Source organism: Indicator indicator, chromosome 22 (assembly GCF_027791375.1).
Source record: "Indicator indicator isolate 239-I01 chromosome 22, UM_Iind_1.1, whole genome shotgun sequence".
NCBI lineage: Eukaryota > Metazoa > Chordata > Aves > Piciformes > Indicatoridae > Indicator > Indicator indicator.
In genome coordinates, this window is record NC_072031.1 from 7,837,123 (window position 1) to 7,855,568 (window position 18,446).

An 18,446-nucleotide genomic window follows, 5' to 3' on the forward strand; every position below is an offset into this window, starting at 1 on the left:
GCATTTGGGACACACTGGACTGACTTCCTGAACTAAGCCTGGTTTATCACAAAAGTGAACTGCTGTGTTTTGCAGAAGCTCAAGTAACATCCAAAGGCCTGGAAATGACATGGAGCCTGGAGCTGCATCACTGCGAGCAGCAAAGGCAGCTGAGAGCCCCAGCCAGGCTCGTGGTCTCTGGGAACTGAGCAGGTATCAGCTTGCATTGTGGTTCAGAGCAAGAAAACAAACTTTGGCCACTAAGGCAAGACCAGTAGAAACTGTGGAGGAACGAAGTACTGTTAAAAATTTATTCTCTCTGACAGAGCAACACAAACAAAAGACAGGTTTTCCACTGGGATTCTTTACCAGCTAGTGAAAAAACTAACTTCCTAACAAAGCAAATCAAAACTCTGCAAGTTTAAATGCTGATATAGGTTTCTGTGATGCAGTTGGGCCATGTCTTAGTTGAAAGCTTTCCCAAACTACTTAGTTCCTAGGAGGCAAGGGTAAAATAAGGACCTGAGCCCTTGCAGAGTTCAAGGCCTTCATGGGAGGATATAAATAGGTGCCATGCCTATGGAAGGCTACCAGTATTTCTCTTCTAGAGAAATACATTCTGATTTGATGCCTAAGGGAGCGTCAAACAAGCTTTTTTTCCATAAACAGAGAGCTGTGACATAATTGCGTACTCTTACTATATCAACTGTTTGGCAAGCCACAGATGTTGACTTGCTGCTAGCACAGCTCAGTACAGTCCAACAAATTTGGTGAAGAGTTGAATACGGAAGAGCTCACTTACAGTGACGCTGGTGTCTTTTTTGCCCTTATGTGATGAAGCAACAACAGCCAGGTACTGAATGACCTTTTTGGTATTTTCTGTCTTGCCAGCACCAGATTCACCTCTGGGGGGAAAGAAAATAACACAAAAGAAGGTAGGTAACTAGTGGACTCCTTCTGCCATATGATGTATTTAGTGCATAAAAACAGGACTGGAAACTGTCTGGCTCAGTTAGTGTTTACCCCTGAACAGTATCTCTCCAAATCCACCTGACTTCAGCATGCAAAGAGCCCTGCATGCATCAGAGCCTTATCTCTGTCTTGTTAGTACTGGGCTGGACACTAGGCCATTTAAGGCAATTGTAAAACATGATGCATTTTTGAACAGCAGTTCATCTTGCTTGGCAGCATCTGAACATTTATGAGAAGTGGAGCTGGCAAGGAGTGTGCTTGTATTTTAAGACCAAAAAATACAACATTAAGTATGATGTGGTACAGCAGTAAGAAAAAGCAGCAGCAGCAATACAATAGTTTTCTTTGCTGAAACTCTGGCATTAGACTAACAGCCTGTATTAGTGCTGGATAATAAGCAAATGATCCTGATCATCTGAACTCCATTTTCAAATGCTTCTTGAATTCAGTGGGAGTGTCCTGCTAATAGGATAGCCATGAACATCTTGAGTGGGGAGATGTCTGACCAGCAGAGCTGACATCCCAGTTTTGTTCTGTGTGCTGTCCCTCGGGAAGCATGTGAAGGCACTGGTAGCTTTTCACTTCCCAGAGGACTTTCAGGTTAAGTTTATTTACAACTCATAAGCCCCCTCTTAAAGTAAAATAGTAGTTTTCAAAGCACAGGTACAAAGGCCAGATTTGCACAGTCTTTTCTCAGAATAAATTTTTCAGCCTACTTTTCCCTCGCTGTCATCTTTCATTATTTAAAGGCTTCTACATACCTTTGGCTCTGATGATTATGTAGATCAAAATGTTTTTATACTGGCCTGTATCAGCAATCAAAAAGAGCAGTAAAGTGGGTGTGAATTTAATGAACTATTTCTTCCAAACATGCCAAGCTAGTGCTGTGAGGAAGGCAACAGTCTAAATGTAAATTTGACCTCTTTGTCTTTGGATTTAAACTGAAATGGGTTTAAAAATAAAAAGAACAATAGATTCAAAAATCCCATGGATATTTGTCAGCTCTTTTGAAACCATTTAGCTGGATCCATTGCAGTTCTGCTTCTTTTCCTAAATAGGAAATCCAGGAGTTAATTTTATCTCCTGAGGGACCAGTGATAAATGGACATTAAAAAATATGGTAAGTGCTGGGCAGAAATTTCAATATGGAATGACATTGATGTAAACCTTAGGAAACCAGAAACAATTTCTGCCTGAGGTATGACATGATGAGAATTGTTTCTTCTGGCTTTTGGAGTTTCAACCAGGAGTAACTGAGATGAACACGTTCCTTTTCACAAGGCTTGGGTTAATTTGCACAGTATAGAGGCTGGGTTCATCTCTGCCTGGGCTTCAGTGCTAAAACATTTCAGTGTTTTATTGATAAAAATTAAGTGTCCTGGGAACAATTCCAAACCAAACACACCAATCTGAAGACATACACATACAAAGTTTTCAAATAAATCTACCTTACAGCTTTGTTTCTTTGGGGAAAAAAAACAGAAAGAAGAACTTTCTTCAAACAAATGCCAGGCTTTGAACTATTCTATTTTATTAAAGGTTATTTGTAGTTCATCACTACAGGAATTGCATTTCCTTTCTCCCAGGGCAACAGTGCCCATCATTTGGCTTTCCCCTGACTCCCTCTGAGTATTACCATATATGGCATCATTTTACTTGTAATTAGCTTACCGTCCTCTAATGCTTAAGTTGCTCAACATTTTATTCCCTTCTTTCATCTTTAACTCTTTGCTCCTGCACAGGCTGAGGGGTTTCCTTTTTTAGTTTTTTTCTACAGATACACTTTCAGGCTATAACTTCGTTTTGAAGTGGACAATAAAAAGTTCTTCAACATAAAATGGAAAACAAGACAGGATCTCAACAGCTACAAGTAGGAAAAAAAACCCTCAAAGATCAATAAATAATGAAGGATAATGTCCATAGCTGATGAATAGCTAGAATTTTTCAACACAGCAGATAATCTTTAAATGTCCACGATAATAGACAGGTCTGATAAACAAGTATTTGTTACATAACTTTAGCAGCCCTCATACTTGGAAGAATGCATCACAGCTGTATGACAATGTCTAGATTTCATCTGAGTGATAAAATACTGTGTGTTTGATACTTAACTAATGAGAAGGAATGGCTAGATCAGGTGCCATGCCTCATAACATCAAGAAGCTTACAAGGGGAGAGACCCAGGAGGAAGAGAGCATGTGAATCTCTTAGCCTGCTTCACAGATGGATGAAATTCTTCCTACAAGTCTTGAGCTGCAACAGAATTAATCATGCTGATTTTCTTTGCGTATGCCTTGAAGTACCATGATTTTTGGGCTGGTGGAAACAATTTTCATTGTGAGGTGGTATGAAGAATCCCACCTGGTTTAAAAGCTACATGCTTTCTCAAGCTCAGTGACTGAATTTGTAAAGATAAGTCTTTTTCTTGCATGCCTCTTTCAGTGGTTTTGGACATGGGCTGTGCACAATGGGGCTCCTCCCAGGATGCATCTCCTCTTCTAAGTGTTGGTTTTCCTCAGTTTTTACCCCTAAATTATTTTCCAAAGGAGGTGTTCATCATATAAACACTGTTACTACTGTCCTAATCATGATCTTTTGGGAGCAGACTGCTCATTCGTTTAATTGAAGCATCTTGAATCATTCTTGTTGCCTGCCATACATAGAGGCAGCACGTTTGCTGCCACGCTGTTCTTTGCAGCCAGCTCACATTAAAAAACAGTTAAAAGGCAGGCCCACTGCACAGCTCTGATCAGCCCAACATCATTACTTTATCTACTTCCCAAAAAAGGTTTTCCTCCTAAGGAAACTCCTTGCCTTTCCCAGGGCAGAAGGTTCCTCTAGAGTTACAAGCTTGATCTGCTACAAACAGCACTCTTACATCGTGTGGCATAGTTCAAATTTCTTCTTTCCTCATTTCTTGACAGGCATTGTTTTGGGAGATCCACACAGGATTTAAAGCACATAAGCTCACATGTGGAGTACTCAGCTGTAATAGAGTTTTTGGTCCACAAGAACTACTAAATCCTCCATGATTCTATTACCTTCACCTTAAAATTATCCTGGTTAGAATAGGCTTCTAAATTAGGACAAGTTGAGACTAGCAAGGTGGCCCCACTGGTGCGGGGTGAGCCTGTGGTGTTTTTAGGACTCTGGTATGTTTGGGTGAAACTGGGAATATCAGTTTAAAAAGTGTGGGCTCTGGATGAACATTTGAAAGCTTTCTGAATTATGATACAAGACTTAGCTTAATTCCACTTTTGGAAACATCTACAAAGTAACAGCAGAGTTTCTTTGCAGCATTTGCTGAACAAAAATCTCCCGTTCACACCTCTCTCAATCCAGCAGAGCCTCTGGAGAGCGCTCAAAGAGGTTCTCCAAAGCACATTAGGGCTTAGCAGCCTTCATCCTGCAAAGATGATGAAAATCATTGTCCTAGAGCTGTGTCTCAGAAGCCAGCTCACTGATCCCACCAGTTTACTTAGAAAAAGAATCCCAGAAGAGAGCAAGCTGGTTCAGCACCAAGCTCCACCCCTGGGCTAGAGCCACACAAGAGATCTGTGTGGGAGAAGGGCCAAGCAGCAATGCTTGCCAGCTCCAGCCTTGGAGATTTACTGAGCTGGGAAAGGAGAGTTCAGCTCTCTTGTGGAGGACTCTTTTGACTAACGGAGGTTTGTATTTCGGAGGATGTTCTGGATAACTCCGCTTTGTAGCATGTCAGGGGAGAAAGTGGGCTGAGGTCCTGTGGCCGGGTGAGGCTTTGGAGAGTTTTGCCAAAAAGAGAGGAGAGGAAGGGGAAAAGGGCAGGGTGGTCACTGTCTCACTCAGTATTTTTCCTATTAATGTGGAAACAGCACTGTATTACCATGTGTTTGTGTAGAAGCCATTCAAACTAAATGTATGTATTAAAAAAAAAAAGTAGAAGGTAATGAAAAAGTATTTGATTATTTGTATAAATCAACTACTTAGCAAGCTTTTGTTTTCACAGGCTTCACATTACCCCAAACATTCAGAATTTTGATCAGACTTATTTTCTCATTCAGTCAAAGTGGTTTTTAAGCTGAAACTTGTACACAGTCCCTTCAGCCACAACAACTTCCTAGCAAAGGAAGCATTTTATAGCATTTTATAAAATGATGCAGATTGTTTCCACTTGACAGCTGAAAACCAAGTGAACTTTTTTCTCCCTGTACAGACAAATAAGGGACGATAAACCAGCAGTGGTTAAAGTTGTGTGTACATTAATTTTAGCTGGACTAATCTTTTTGGTTTAAAAGATATGTGGGGGCTGTTCTAAACCGTGGATCACCCAACACAACAGCAGTTACTCAAAACATCTCAATGAATCACTTACTGTGGCTGTTTTCAAAATGGGAAAGGCATTTCATTCTTTTTTATGTATTACTAGTGTGAAAGACCAGCTGGCCAGGTGAAAAAAACAAAGGCATTTTAAATATATGGTAGCTGTTGGAAGTGGATCCTGTAGTGGATTATCATGAACAGAAAAGCATAGATTTGCAAAAGTAAGTATCTTTCTTAAAAATTATGGTATTCCAAAGTTAAAAGAATGTTTACTAATGGAAAAATAAACTAAAGTACAGGAATGGAAGAGGAAATGCATATGAGAAATTAGTCTTCATTACCATGACATGTTTCATCCTGGGAAGAGTGTGATGGTCAGTTTTTTATGTCATCACTGAAGCGATTTTAGATTTCTTCTTGGTATTAACGCATTGTAGGACAAACTCTTGATTGATAGTCTTAGATGTAATGGAATCTTGTTACAAGAGAGGTTAGAGCTGTGCTAGCCCTTATGGTACCATGTACAGAATAGAATTTTTACTGATCATGTTTCTTTCCAGTCAACAATGGCACTCACAAGTAAATGTGGTCGATGCTGAATAGTGTAAATATATATTCAATAGCAACACTTTGACAGTGTATTTACAGTGCTTAGAAGACTACAGCCTCACTGCATGAACCTTCTATAATAACATGCACACCATCCTCTGCAGACAACAGCTAGCACCTACAGAGAATGTGGTCCTACCTTTAATCAGGAAAACTGGACGATGGTTAACATAACAAACACAACATTACATCAAAAGCATCCTCAATGGCATTCAGGTAAATAAAATCAACTAGCAAGAGGGGGATGGAGAAAAGGTCAAACCTGAGGGTCAGCTAGGAGATCCCTGTCTAATTCAACAGTCTGAGTGCTTTGCAGAATCAGTAGGAATAATAACCCAGTGGGAATTCATGAAAAGCAAAGCTCATTGCAATAAAATTACTGGCTGACCCATGATACAACAGCTGAACCACACTGGCAAGACAAAACTCAAAGAGGAGACCTTCAGCAAGCTGGGACACATCAAAATCAGAGTTCAGAAGAGGGCTGGCTTAGCTGGTATCTCACTGTGCCTAAACTGATGGTGCAGGGTCTGCAGAAAGCTCCAACGTGCACAGGGCTGCTGGGGTGTGTGCATGTTGCCAGCAGGAAGGTACCAAACGTTCCCCATGCTAGCCAAAGTGCATGCAAACAGCACAGAACGGCAGCATGAACACAAAAAATTAGAGGCTTCTGCAACAACAGCTGAATTGGGAGGTTGTGGTGAGACAGCCAGCACTGAGAAGCAGACCCACGATGCCCTCTGTGCCTCAGTTCTCTCAGTTCCTCAGCTTCCTCTAGGAACCTTTTAAAATCTCTTGTTCTCTCTATACACAGAGTTTTACCACCACACTCTCCAGCTGTTCATTGCCAACTATTAAATCACTAAATTCAAAAAGTCCCTTAAAAGAAATGTTTGTTCATTAAGACTTCCTATGACACTGATACCTGCTTTTTGTTTTATCACCAAGTGAATCTGCTGGAGTAGATTTAGGACTGGAGTGAGGCTTACTAGAGGTGAGGACAGCATGCTCCTGCAGAATCTGAATTAATTTTGAATAAAGGCACTGTAATACTGAGGTCTACTCAAGTAGATTGCTTCACTTACGTGCACAGGATAGACTGGTCTTCTCGATCTGTGAATAAAGAAAAAGAGCCATTAATTAGGGAGAATGCCTGTCCTGCCAGGAGCACTCATATGTGTAAGGATTTACACTGAGCAGCCTAGACCCTCTGAACCCTGACAACCCATGATTAGTCAAATGTACTGGGTTCACATCTTATTTAATTTGCCCTTGCCTTTAAATAACCATCTCTAGTGGAAATCTTTTGTACCCAAGATGAACAAAAGGTTAAGAGTTCACAACTATTTTTTTGTAAATTCCGTTAGAGATGGACTGTAATGAGGACAGCAAAAAAGGATCAGCTCCCTATAAGCAGATTATAAGGGAAAATTTCAAACCTGACACTCAGGTTTTTCCTGTGCTTATGAAGTATGGCTGGCAGCCCACTGGAGACAGTCTGGACAGATAAGGCATCAAAAACAAGAACGTTTTAAGCTGGTCATGCAAAGCTTTGAATTTTGAAAGCAGAGCAGTTAAACTACCTGAATAATGAACTCATTTCAGACTGAGAGACACAAACGAGGCCATCAAACACATTTTGGATCAGGATTTATGAAAAGGTGGGCCCAGGATTCCGTTTCTACTGTGTGAGGCATGGAGGAGGCTTCTGAGCAGCAGAGTCTAGGATGCTGTAATGCTGCAGGAAGGTTTCAGATTACATCCCAGCTCCATAACCTGCTTGCAGTGTCCTTCCCTGCTTATGCTTTTGGAATTTCTCTTTACCTTCAGAACTTTGACATAGAATTTTCTACCAAAAGGCTGTTCTCAGGCTAAGATCTTTAGGCAGTAATGGACAGGAACACCCACTAAGGTTATGTGATGTGCTCCACAATGCTAAACTATTTTGTAAAGCTCCATTGAAGCAAGATTCCAGAAAAGTCTGTGATAATGGGAGGATTTACAGTTGCCCTCTCTGTAAGCATGCACAACTAACCTGTTTGCTGTGATCAGTTCTGAGGTAGAACAATAGGTTATTTTTTTTTTTACTGTGGGAATGGTCAAACACTGGGACAGGTTGCCCAGAGAGCTGAGGTATCTCCACATCTTGGAGCCATTTGGATTTCAATTTGAAGGAGGCTCTGAGCAACCTGCCCTGGCATTGAAATCTGTGAGGCTGTCACAGACTATCTTGTTCAGGCTGTAGAAAAATCTGACTTAAGAAATTCCCAGGCAGGTCAAACATAGTTCTGAGAAGTGTGTGTAGTTTACAAATCTGAGTCTTGAGGCAGCTAATCAAGGCAGAAGCAAGTGCTTATGTGTCTTTTGACTCTATTTATCAAATGCAGAGGCAGCATGAGCCCAGTGGAGCCTTTGGTGAGAAGTGAGACAAGAACTCCTTCCTCCTTATGTTCAGTGTGTGGGGTGACTTGTAGGGCTAACTATCTGATTGCTTGCCGCTATCACTGACCCTGTTTATAATAAATACCCTGAGATAAACAACCTTTCTGTGCTGGGTAAGGATAATGGAGATAAATTAGACCTAATAAGCTATTGCTGCCTGGACCACAGCCAGCCTAGGAAAACCAGCAGGGGATTCTGCTATGCTTTGTATTGATTCTACTCCCAGTTCCTCCATAGCTGTAACACCAGCTGCTTTAGTGATCGCTCACATGGCAAATGGTGCCACTTAACTGCTTTATTCTGTGAATTGGTGCAAAATGACTCATTACATTTCTATTGGAGATATTTGTCAGGAGTCAGCACAGCAGGACTCTTCCACCACATAAACATTTAGGAGGAGGAGCCCTAAGCCATGTTTTTTCACTTCAGGATAGGAGCTAGGCTTGCTTTTAAGTTAAGAAAGTGAGAACATGGTCGAATTATTGCTAAAAATACCCGGTTGTGTAAATAGAAACCATGGGCATATATTGATACTGCATCACAAACCCATAAATACCATAAAGAAAATAGAAGTGACTTCTGGATAAGGAGTTGCCAGTGGAATTTCTGAGCTCAGGGAACGTAGAGTTGGTCTCCTGCAAGCCAAGTATTTTCTCACTACTCTTTGTTGCCCATTGCTGCCCCAGTAAGTGAAGGTATCTCATAAACAGGCCTATCACAGAGGCTTGCAAGAGTGCATGCATATGAGCAGCTCTGCTGAAATGCAAGGGCAGAAAAGTAGTAGGAAGGTCAGAACTTGCACCATGTGCCCTAGGACAGAGAATAGGCTGTACAAGTCCAGCCTGAGTTTCTAGGTTTCTTAGGATCAGCCCAGCCTGTCATGCAAGTAGAGGGAACAAATCCTGCTGAATTAGGAATAAGAGGGGAATGGAGGGAATGGTGGGCAGGACTCAGATTGAAAGGAGTGACTGCTGGATGGTTGCTGTCTCTCCAAAGATGCCTTCTGGTGAAGCAGCACTTTGTGACTGATTGACAGTAGTTTGAGCGCTATTGGGAGTTCTTGGAGGGAAAATTATTTATTTGCTTCCAGCTTTCTTTTGTAGTCTGAAAAGTTTCTGGAAAAAAAACTATGTGTTTTGCGCATTCTCTGTGGATGAACAACTTTTCTGCATTCTTGCAAGTTCTTCTCTGGGTAACTGGGCTTATCTCCTTATGTTTGGCAGCCATATGAAATCTCTGAGCTTTCAGCCCTGCGCTGCTGAACTGTGCAGCCTGTCCTGCAAAAGCCCATGCTGACCAACTGTCCTGTACAGATTCATGGGTGTTCCAGATGTTACTCTATTTCCTTCAGCAGTTCTAACAAATTGAGAAGGTAAGGATGAAACCTATTATGAAATCTGTTCTGGTCTGACTTGAGCTGTAGACACTGATCTCATTTATTTTCAAGGGCTATCCCATTAGGTTACTCCTATTTCTGTTCTGTAATATTTGACTCTATAAAAAGGACTGTGTCCTCTTTTGGGAATCTGCAACTTTATGTGGGTAGATCTGTCAGAAGAAGGTGACTTGCACAAAGAAAACTACTTAAGCATGATTCCTGGGACTTAAAAAGTAAGAAAAGAAGTCTTGCAGATTCCAATAGCTTCTTGGGTAATACCTTTTAAACTACCTGGAAGACTACCATATGCACCCCCTATATGTCTAATTAAATGGTTTGGATGTGTTGGGTTTTTTTTTCTCCTCAATTTTTAATACCATAGAGATTTGCATTTACATTCTAACCCCCACTGGTTTTCCTAGACATACAGTTCACTTGTTTTTTCTTTTTCTGCAATCTGTTTAGTTTTTTTCACCAAACACCTCCAGATGGCTTGTAAGAATCCTATGCCACTCTGCTCTTGATAGCCTAGCTAGCTCTGCTTAATCACAAACAAAATCAGATGGTTTATCACAATGAAGCAGCAAGTTGGCAGCGCTACCATAAAAGGCAAAACCAAGACTGAAGTCATGTTCCAGCACTTGCTTACTACTTCTTTACATTTGTTAATACCTCCCGTGCCTAACAGGGACATTTCTGTACAGTCCTGCTGAGGACACAGGGAACAGATGGCTTTCCATAGCAGCCTTCTTTTCTGAGGTCTTGGGAACTGTGTTTCCCTCCCATACCTCCCAGCAACTACCAGGTTGTTTGTTTTTCCATCTTTAACTCAAGCTTGCATAAAAATGGCTTTGCTGAAAATAGATAACTTTCTTGAATTTGCAGAAAGCTGTAACATATCTTCTCCATGATGATTTATTGACAGAGGACTTAAAAGCCTAATTATCCATGTGAAAACATTATATCTGTTACTACTGCTGCATAACCTGGCTTTTCACATTGGCATTGTTTATCACTACTTTGATGTTTGCTGAACATAGGGAAGATGGCAGAAGGCAACAGAATTACTCATCCTTACTAGACTGGTGTCTCAGCTCCATCATCACTGAAAGCTGGCACTGCTGCAAGAAGTCATCCACCTATCTCCAGCTCCTCCTTCCTGGCCTGCACTGCTTTCTCCTTGCTGCCTGTGACCAGCATTCATGAAGGCACACTGTGCACCAGGAGGGGGTGACCCACCTTAAAACTAATTCAGCAAAATCAAGGAATAGTTTTCACCTGGAGCAGTTTTGCATCCTGACTATGTGAAGACTGGTGCTGCAAGTGCATGAGTTGGAATGGGGGTCAAGCCATGTGGCAGCTGTGCTACTGAGGAGTTACTTCATCCGGAGCACAGGAGAGGTAGATGCAGAAGCATGAGGTGATTTGTTGTGATTGCAGTCTCTAAGTGTAGTAGCAGTCAGCAAGCTTGTCTGTGAAGGCAGGCAGTGGGGCTCAAGTTCAACGTGGTAGCTCCCAGGGACAGATGCACATACAAATGCTCTCGTGGAATGTTGTTTTATCTTAGCCTTTTAAATTAAAGAAGGCTGAAGTTTATTCTTGTTCTGGCTGGAAATGAGTCTCAGTGACTGTGCCTGGGCAATGATCATACTGCGTTAGTGATGTGGTAATCAGCAGATTCAACAAGACATCCAGCACCCCAGCTGAGCATGAGACAGCACAACTGTGATTTGTTCAAGGCTTTTAGGTGCTCAGAACCACTTGAAACAAGTGGAAATTTTATCTCTGCCAGCCAACCTCTTTGTTAATTCCTGTGTCCTGTGAGGTACCAGCTTTTCTGCATCTTTGGAAGAAAGTCCAACTATCTGATTTCTGTTAACCATTGGTGAGTGTTATTACCAGAGCAATTCTGATGGGACATGATCCCTAAGGAACACACTAACCAAGTAAAACTCTAAAGCAGAGGAGTGTAGTTTGCCTGCCTTTTTTGCTGGATGTTTGTGCTAACAGAGGAAAGGGTGAGAATGTGAAGGGCTGGGATTCCCAGATGATGATCCTACAATAGGACCAGTGGTCTGCAGACACTGAAGCTTGATTTACCAAAAGGTAAAGGTTCCCAGAGACATCTGAACAAGCTGATTGCTCTTGGCCAAGAGGCTCTGGTCATGAAGCACCAGAATGTAATTCTTCAGTCTGCTGAAGCTAAGATATATTTTACTTTGTCAGGAAGAAACTATGCAAGTTTCCCAGATAAGGAGCAATACTGAAATCTCACAAGGAAAACATTCAGTGCCCTGATCCATGTTTATAAGTAAGAAGTTTTGTTTCTATTCCATTTGCAAACATGTTTAGAGGAGCAAGGAAACTCTCCGTGTCTGTACGTGTTGCATGTGCACACACGTGCAGTCATCTTGATGCCTACTTTCACCACTCCAAAGTGAATAGAATTTGGCTGAATAATTAGAGTTATTTTCAGGTTTGGTTTAGTTTTATGCCCAAAACATGAGCACGTTTTTACAAACAAAAGCACAGCTTTAAAGCCAGCTGGGGCCCTCCTCAGGGAGGGAGAGACTCCAAATGGCACATGCAAGTAAATAAGCAAGCAAAGCGTGGGTGTCCTGGGCTTGTGATGCAAACTCCTGTGGGACTGCTCCCCGCCTGCCGTGCCAGCTGTGCGTGGTGAGGATGGGAGGTGGTGGAAGAGCATTCTCTTAAAGGTTCGGCTGATGATCTATTCCCTCCTCTTCTCTTTCTACTTGCTCTCACCCTCCTTTCTGCTGCCAAGAAGAATTCCTTGCAAAGGGGGCACATAAATAATGAGGCCTGAAGCTTCCCCAGGAGTTGGTGGAGCCAGGAAATTATTATGAACACCAAAAAAAGTGAACAGAAAGAAAGTGTCTCCTCCTCCCAGCACCCAGCCTGGGAGTCACAGACTCATGCATTCATCACTGTAGTTTCTTCATCCCTAAACTATGATTTTTGACTTAGAGCAAAAACCCGTCAGTCTGTCAGTAGAGACTGCAGAAGGAAAAGACTGTGAGTTTCAAAGGTTTTGTTTGCACCATTTGGTGCCTGACTGCTTTCCCATTGCTACTCCTTGCCATTATTGTTACAAACCAGCACATCTCCATTCAGGGCTCCAAAGTAAGGAAAGCAGCCCCCAAACATTGTTTGAATTTGCTTTGCTAGGGGAAAGAGAGAGAGAAGCAGCACGGACAGATCCAGCAGCACTAGCAGCTAACTTTGGAATACTCTGCTCTGGTGGAGGGGAAGCATTTTCCATGCCCGTATTTGCCAAAACTATTTGCTTGACTTTGAAACCTTCCCACATGCCTCGACACAGATGGGCAAAAGGATTGTTTTTCCTTTTTGAGTCACAGTGTTTGTGGAGTGCTGTTCCTGCCAAGGAATTCCTCTGAAGCTTCTAGAAAGCCCGTGTCACCCTCTGCAGCAGATCTTTTCTGCCTGTGCTAGCACATGTGGGGCTGGAAGGTGTTGCCTCCCCCAGTGGCAGGCGGTGATCTCCAAGCAGTGGGGCACTGGGCTGGCCTACCTTGCAGCATGCTCCTGTAGGCGTTATCCGCGATAGCGTAGATGTGAGGGGGCATCTCGTGCCTCTTCTTTCCCTTGTACATGTCAATAATCTTCTCTGAGTAAATGGGCAGCTGTTTGTATGGGTTTATTACAACGCAGAAGAGACCTGAATAAGTCTGCAAGGAAATTCAAACAAAACCCAGGATTAATGTCATCTACCATGCCTAGCCTGGGAAACACAGGCACCAGCTGCACTGAGCTGGCAGGATTTTAACAAGTGACACTCTCTTGTGTTCTGCTGAACATAACAAAGCAGTGACTTCAAAAGGTGCTCCTATGGGTGGTTCCCAAGTGCACAAAGAATTATTTCTGATAAGCATGCTGCTAGAAAGTATGTGAATTCATCAATGTGCAGGAACACCAGGATGTGCTGCTATAGCTTCAGCACGTAGTGAATCTCCCTCCGCAGTGATGATGTAACAACTGTAACAATTCATAACATTTCTTTATATCACAGAATCCTGGAATGGCTCAGGTTGGAAGGGACCTCAGAGATCATCTGCTCCAACCTCCCCACTGTAGGCAGGGACATCTCTCAACTATACTTGGCTGCTCAAGGACTGACCCAACCTGGCCTTGACCATCCTCAGGGAGGAGGCATCCAGAGTATGTCCTCTGCTCAGGTGGGTGTCACATTTTGTAAACTGAAATCCTTGGTAAGAAGCTTGAATTGGTATTAGAAGGAGGGCTTTTAAAAGATTGTAATAAGAGCGAGTAACAAAAATGATTAATGAGAGTCCTTGCAAAGAATTTACTGAAGATCCAACCAGCTGTCTTCACAGAGTGGCCATGCCCTCATGATGTGACTGTTTTCTTAAGAAATTAAGGAAAAACGTGGTTTCTGTTTACTTTAGTGAAGGTATTCATATAAAAATAGATAAACAAACAAGAATGTTGGCTACCAGCTGATAGCTGTTCTTCCAGCTCTTGTTAATTGTTGTTTCTTTTTTGTTTTATTTTTCCTTTACTTTGGAATGCTTCAGCTGTTGAAATGGAGCAGAAGTAACAGCAGAGGATAATAAATGAGCCATATTTCGCAAACAATTGCTAAAAGTAAGCAATTTACAAGTTGTTGTTTTTTTAATTTAAAAACCCAAAATGAAATCTACAAAGTTAGGAGATTATAATTGCAGGGATATTGTGATATTTAAGCTGTTAGTTTTAAAACCATGCCAGTCTGGAAGAAGAAAGAGAAAAAGACAAAACAACCAACCAATAAAAAAAAAACCCAAACCCAAACCAAACCAAACCAAACCAAACCAAAACAAGTCACCACCAAACCCAAAATTCTGCTCCAGACATAAGTGTGTTTGGATTTTATTTTTTTATTTATGAACAAGTGCTTTGTGGTGTGCAGCTGCTGCCATGCCTTAGCCTAAGGGCTGTGTCCAAGGATGGCTCAGTTTCCCCATAGGAAGCAGTGCAGCACAGGACTGTAAAATGGCATCTGGAAGGCTTGGCTTGGCTTGGCTCTGGGTGCAGGGATTTCCCTTTCCTGACCATAATAGGCAATGGCCCAACACAGTCTCCATGCAGCCTGAGTGCTTTATATGGTATTCAGCAAGCAGGGGCATCCAGCAGCCTCCAGCAGCAATGAGCAAGTTGGGTGCTCCACACCAGGCAGGACAATGTCTGAGGTGCTCTAGGTGGTGATGAGGACCTCTCCTATTGTTTCTGGTGGTGACTGCATTACCATAGTCTCAAGTAAGACAACAAGATCTCTGCTGCTTCTCCATATCCCCAAGCTAGAACCCTTGGTGTGGGAGATAGTTAATCACTGTGCTGGATTTTCATTGGCAGTAGAGTTCAGAATGAAACTCTGTGCTAATCATGTCAACATGAACTTCAGTGCTGCCAGGACAATACACATGAGAAGTAACATTTTTTTATCCTAGAATGATCACCAAGGGCCTTAAGGAATGGATAAGCAAGATTTGCTTTGGGTTGTTTTTTTCAGTAAATCTAGATTTACTCTATGTGCTCAAGGAATCATTCTGAACCAAGTAAGATAATAGAAGAGTAAATTTCTAATTCAGATAATGATTGAGGTTGCCCTTCCCTGAAATTCCTGGACATTTGCCTGGCTTGCCACATGCAGGGCTCTTAGCACAACAGGCATACAGGAATGTACTTCTGAAGAGCTGACTTCGAGGCACAAGAAGCAGATTATTAAGGTAGAGCTGGTGAATTTCAGGAATCCCCATTTCTAACTGGACTGTGACTGATACCATCTCTGACCAGGACCCATTGTTTTCACCATGTGCAACTCTAGGTATCTGCTTTGCAAGGATTTGGGGAAACTAGATGAAAGTATGTGAGACTGTTGGCTAAGCATGTGTGTGAAAGGCTTCTGGGCCTTAAATTGCTCTGCTTTAGGAACATCCTGTCCAGGAAGGGGGACCTTCAGCCATATCTCTTCCCAGAGGGTCTGGAGGCAGAATATAATATGAAGGATCTTAAGGATAATATCCATAGGAGTGCTGAGATTGAGTATTCCTTGGATAGTCACTTCTGGGGGGTATTTAAGGGAGGCTAGCACAAAACCACACATCTGTGTTGTAAATATGTTGTTTGGGCAGAGGAATCCCTCCTCTGCTTCCAGTGTGCCTGTATAGTTACCTGTGTTTAGGAAAGCATTTTGCTCTCCTAGGTGAAAACTGAATCATGCCTATGAATGCAGGTACAACTACCAAATCCTCTGAAGTTGTGTTCCTATCTTATAGATGTTGGTGTAATCATTTTGGATTGAATTTGCATGTGGACAAAGCAGATTCTCTTTGTCCTGAGCAGCGTGAAATGTGAGTCAGTGACACCACACTTCTTACCCTTCTTTCCTAATTACCTAAGATGAAGGAAAAGGCCATCTTAAAATCTAATCTCTTGAGAAGCAACACTTAATTTCAGATAGGTTTTCTCTTTTTTTGGTTTCTAACTGCATTATCCATTTTTTGAAATTAATTTTCTTTTTCTGTCAAAATTGAAAATCCCACAGAAAATCCCACAAAAAATCCACAAAGTAAACATTGTAAATCCTGGAGCCAGAGTGTTGCTGAAAACAACAATAAAGAAATAAATCCCATGTGTTTTATCCCACTATTCTTCAACTGATTCTTTTTAGACCTTCAACAATGCAGAACATTTTCAGAAAAAAAATCTGGTTTAGTAGCTGATGGTGCCTGTGCTGAGAAAATAGCAGGTGGGGCCAAACTCCAACACTGACAAGATGGAAAGTCTAGGTTCTTTCAGGAATCTTGATGATGTGCATTTTAGTGCATTCCTGAAGAAAAGATCTTGAGTTTAGCTCTTTGAAGTTATGCATAACATTTAAATAGTTCCTTTGTTGGACTGTATGGAACTATCTTCTTTTCTGCTTCATTTCCTACTATCCAATTCAGCATTCCTCATATTAATAATGAAAGCTTTACTCCTGCTTCTCAAACCTTTTTACTTAAGCTCTGTAACTCTCTTTTACTCATCAGTGGTCAGTTATGCAGGCAGAATTTTCACAGACTGGAACTGTGGATTACTTTTCTGCTGCAGAGCAGAGGGATTTTCCATGTGGAATCACAGGTAACAGCTAAGGTCCATGGAAGCTTTCTAGGCTTTCTTACTGAGCAGTTTGCAAACTGTTGATGCAGATAGACTGCAAGGTTATTAATGTCAAAATACACTTCTGTTAATATACTTGTGTGGACTGGAAGACAGGAAAATCTTGCCCCTAATTCACATGGCCATGGAGAAGGTTATCATTTGCCTAGGTCTGGCTTATCTCTAAGTTGACCAGGAAGGGAAAAGAGTTTTGGTGTGTGCCTGACTTTGATTCAGTAACACTGGTCCATTGGAGCAGACTAAGGTGAATTCCAGTGCACTGATTCACTAACTCAAACACAAGGCTTTACTCAAGCATCCACTAAACCAGAGTTTGTCAGCTGCCTTTCAGCAGGAGTTCTGCCTCAGCAAAACCTGCATGATTTGGCTTTTCCCTATATTCTTTTTGCAAGTTACTAGAAATTTGTTCAGGCTTATATTGAAGTTATTAAAAAACCTCTATTGCATTTTGCATTTTCTTTTCCAACCAGCAGGGCGGAGGTGCTGTTCAGCTGTTGGAAAGTACTTTCCAAGCCAGCTGTCCTTTCAGAATCATTGAATTTTGGGGAAGAAACCTTCATGTGTTTTAATTTCAGTAAATAAAGAAGCAATTATTAAAGAAGCAGGAGTGGTGTGTGGAACAAGGGGAACTAAATGCAGTTTTGATTTAGGATGCCATGACTGAGGGGTTGGTACTTGCACAGCAGTGTTACATGCAAGGACTTCATCCCTGGCAGTGGCTGTGACCAGGCTCACTTGTGACAGGAGGTGCATGCAGTAGGCCATGCCATGTGCGTGCTTGGTCTCACTTACATAAATTAACCCTGAGAAGTATCTCTCCCTTAGATTGTGCAGCACCGAAGCTTCATTGAGGCAAGTCAGCTCTGCCATGTCCTCCACCTTGGAGAACTTCGGAGGGTTCATCTTCTGGATGTCATCCTTGCTCAGTGTCACTTTCTTTCCATTTTCTGCCAGTTCCACTGTCACCTCATCCCCTTTCTCTTCCTTGATACTTGCTGCTTCAAATCCATGTTTCTCTGATGGAATCCAAACCAGTTTCTTCGCTGACCAGTCGGCCTGGGCAAGTGGGTTGTTAACGAAGTTTTTGTCCACATAGAGGAATTTCTCATCATCGCTGAGAGGTTTTTGAGCCATTTTGACTCAGCAGACACCTGTTGAGGAAGCAAAATATTCTGCTTTAAAGCAAGGCAAATGTGGAGACATTCCAGGCAAAACGCATTTGTCAGATCTGCCCTGCGGTAGAGCCAAAGCACTATAGGTCCTGTGTCTTACCTCACACTTCCATGCAGATACTTTTGGGTGCCAGCTCTTAAAGTAGCTGTGCTGGAATTCCCATCCCTTTTCTACTGTGTCTGAATTCACCTAAATCATAAGCTTCAGGACACTAAAACCAAATGAGGATGCCTGGACTTATTACTTATGTTGTACTGAAGATCAGAGCAAAAAGTAGGGCACAACTAATGTCTCTGCAAGGACTGCACTAAGACTTCCAGCTAAACAGCTTCCTGCAGCCTCATGTCTTGCCCATCACAAGGTTAACTGAATTCAGATGCATACAAAATTT

The 18,446-nt window shown here is 42.0% G+C and overlaps 1 protein-coding gene across 4 annotated transcripts in view; it reads right to left on the minus strand.

The window, feature by feature from the left end:
* Window positions 1–18,024, minus strand: part of MYH11 (myosin heavy chain 11) — a 45,769-nt gene extending 27,745 nt beyond the window's left edge. For 3 of the 4 annotated variants that reach the window (XM_054391038.1, XM_054391036.1, XM_054391037.1), the window contains exons 1-4: window positions 17,675–18,024; window positions 13,233–13,389; window positions 6,945–6,972; window positions 782–884 (exon numbers count right to left, since the gene is read on the minus strand). In XM_054391038.1, the coding sequence (XP_054247013.1) occupies window positions 782–884; window positions 6,945–6,972; window positions 13,233–13,389; window positions 17,675–18,016 (630 nt within the window). In that variant the 5' untranslated portion in view covers window positions 18,017–18,024. The remainder of the gene's footprint in view (window positions 1–781; window positions 885–6,944; window positions 6,973–13,232; window positions 13,390–17,674) is intronic. The other variant, XM_054391039.1, reaches the window with a different exon arrangement.
* Between the last annotated feature and the right edge of the window lie 422 nt (window positions 18,025–18,446).